This window comes from Emiliania huxleyi, assembly GCF_000372725.1.
Source record: "Emiliania huxleyi CCMP1516 unplaced genomic scaffold EMIHUscaffold_978, whole genome shotgun sequence".
NCBI classification, from domain to species: Eukaryota; Haptophyta; order Isochrysidales; family Noelaerhabdaceae; genus Emiliania; species Emiliania huxleyi.
Genome location: NW_005194765.1, coordinates 2,139 through 3,466, shown reverse-complemented (window position 1 = coordinate 3,466; position 1,328 = coordinate 2,139). Strand labels below are relative to the sequence as shown.

The 1,328-nt window shown below is 70.4% G+C and overlaps 1 protein-coding gene across 1 annotated transcript in view; it reads right to left on the bottom strand.

Annotated features, from left to right (window-relative positions):
* Window positions 1-894, bottom strand: part of AMT10 (putative ammonium transporter) — a 1,966-nt gene extending 1,072 nt beyond the window's left edge. The window contains exons 1-2 of the mRNA XM_005756350.1: window positions 602-894; window positions 96-525 (exon numbers count right to left, since the gene is read on the bottom strand). Of these exons, the coding sequence (XP_005756407.1) occupies window positions 96-525; window positions 602-859 (688 nt within the window). The 5' untranslated portion in view covers window positions 860-894. The remainder of the gene's footprint in view (window positions 1-95; window positions 526-601) is intronic.
* Between the last annotated feature and the right edge of the window lie 434 nt (window positions 895-1,328).

The window sequence follows — 1,328 nt, the reverse complement described above, 5'->3', positions numbered from 1 at the left end:
TGCGCGCGGTGCGCAGGCGCTAGGCATGGCGAGGCTGCGCCGGAGTGCTGCGCGGTGGGCGCGCCGGGCGGCCTGGGCGGGCGTGTGCGTGGCACCGAGCGTGTAGCCGGCGTTGAAGCCAAACCAGCCAAACCAGAGGCAGTAGACGCCGAGCGTCGTGAGGGTGATCGAGTGCCCCTCGATCTGCACCGGCCCCTTGTCCGTGAACCTGCCCGCGCGCGGGCCCACGACATACGAGCCGACCAGCCCCGCGGCGCCGCCCAGCATGTGCACAATGCCGGAGCCGGCGAAGTCGATCATGCCGTAGCCAAAGGCGGCGTTGTCGCCCCACGCGCACAGCCAGCCGGCGTCGGCCCACAGCCAGTGCAAGGGGACAGCGTAGATGAAGGCGGTGACGAAAAAGGAGTAGATCAGGTAGCCGGCAAATTGGGTGCGCTCCGCCATGCAGCCGCTCACGGTAGTGGCTGCGGTGGCGGCGAAGGCCCACTGGAAGAAGACGATGTGGTAGTCGTCAATAGCCACGCCCTGACATGTGCGCCACGAGCGCGGCTGGGAGGGCGAACGGCGGCGGTGCAGGGTTGTGCAGGCGGGCCGCGCATGCCTTGAGAAAGAACTTGTCGTTGCCGGCGAATTTGTGGTCGGCGCCTCCACCGAAGCCGATGGCGTAGCCGAGGGTGAAGAAAGCCGCGGCGCCGATGGCGGCGTCGCACATGTTCTTCAGAAGGATTGAGTGCAAGCTGGTCGAGCGGAGGCAGCCCGCCTCCCACATGGCAAAGCCGGCCTGCTCCCAAAAGACAAGCGCGGTGCACAGGAGCACCCAGGCGACGTTGATGGCAGATTTCAGGTCCTCATCCTCCATGGCGCTTTAACGTGCTGCTGTCAGACTCGGTACCTAATCGGACGGAGGCAGTCCTGGGAAAATTCAGCGCGGAGCGGGCGGCACAGGCCCGGAGCCCTGGCGCGGGCGTGGCGCGGCAGGGCGCGGCGCGGGCGCGGTGGCGCGCAGAGATGCTGGCCGGGGATCGGAGGGCGGAGGCGCGGCTCGGGCGGCGGCGCGAGCCTCTGCACGCGTCGCGCGGGCGGGGAGGGAGAGGGAGGGGCGAGCGAGGGAGGGGCGGGGGGCGGGCTCAGCGGTGCGGGGCCCCGGCCCTCGCGCTGGGCGGCGGGCGCGGCAGGGCGCGGCACGCCTCTGCACGGTGCGCTCGTTCCCCCCATGATGGGGTCCGCCTTCTTTTTCTTCCGATCCACGCCGGGCGAGGGGGGCGGATCGGGCGGGCGGGCGGGGAGGAGGGGAGGGAGGGGAGGGAAGCTTAGCCATCAGCTGCAGT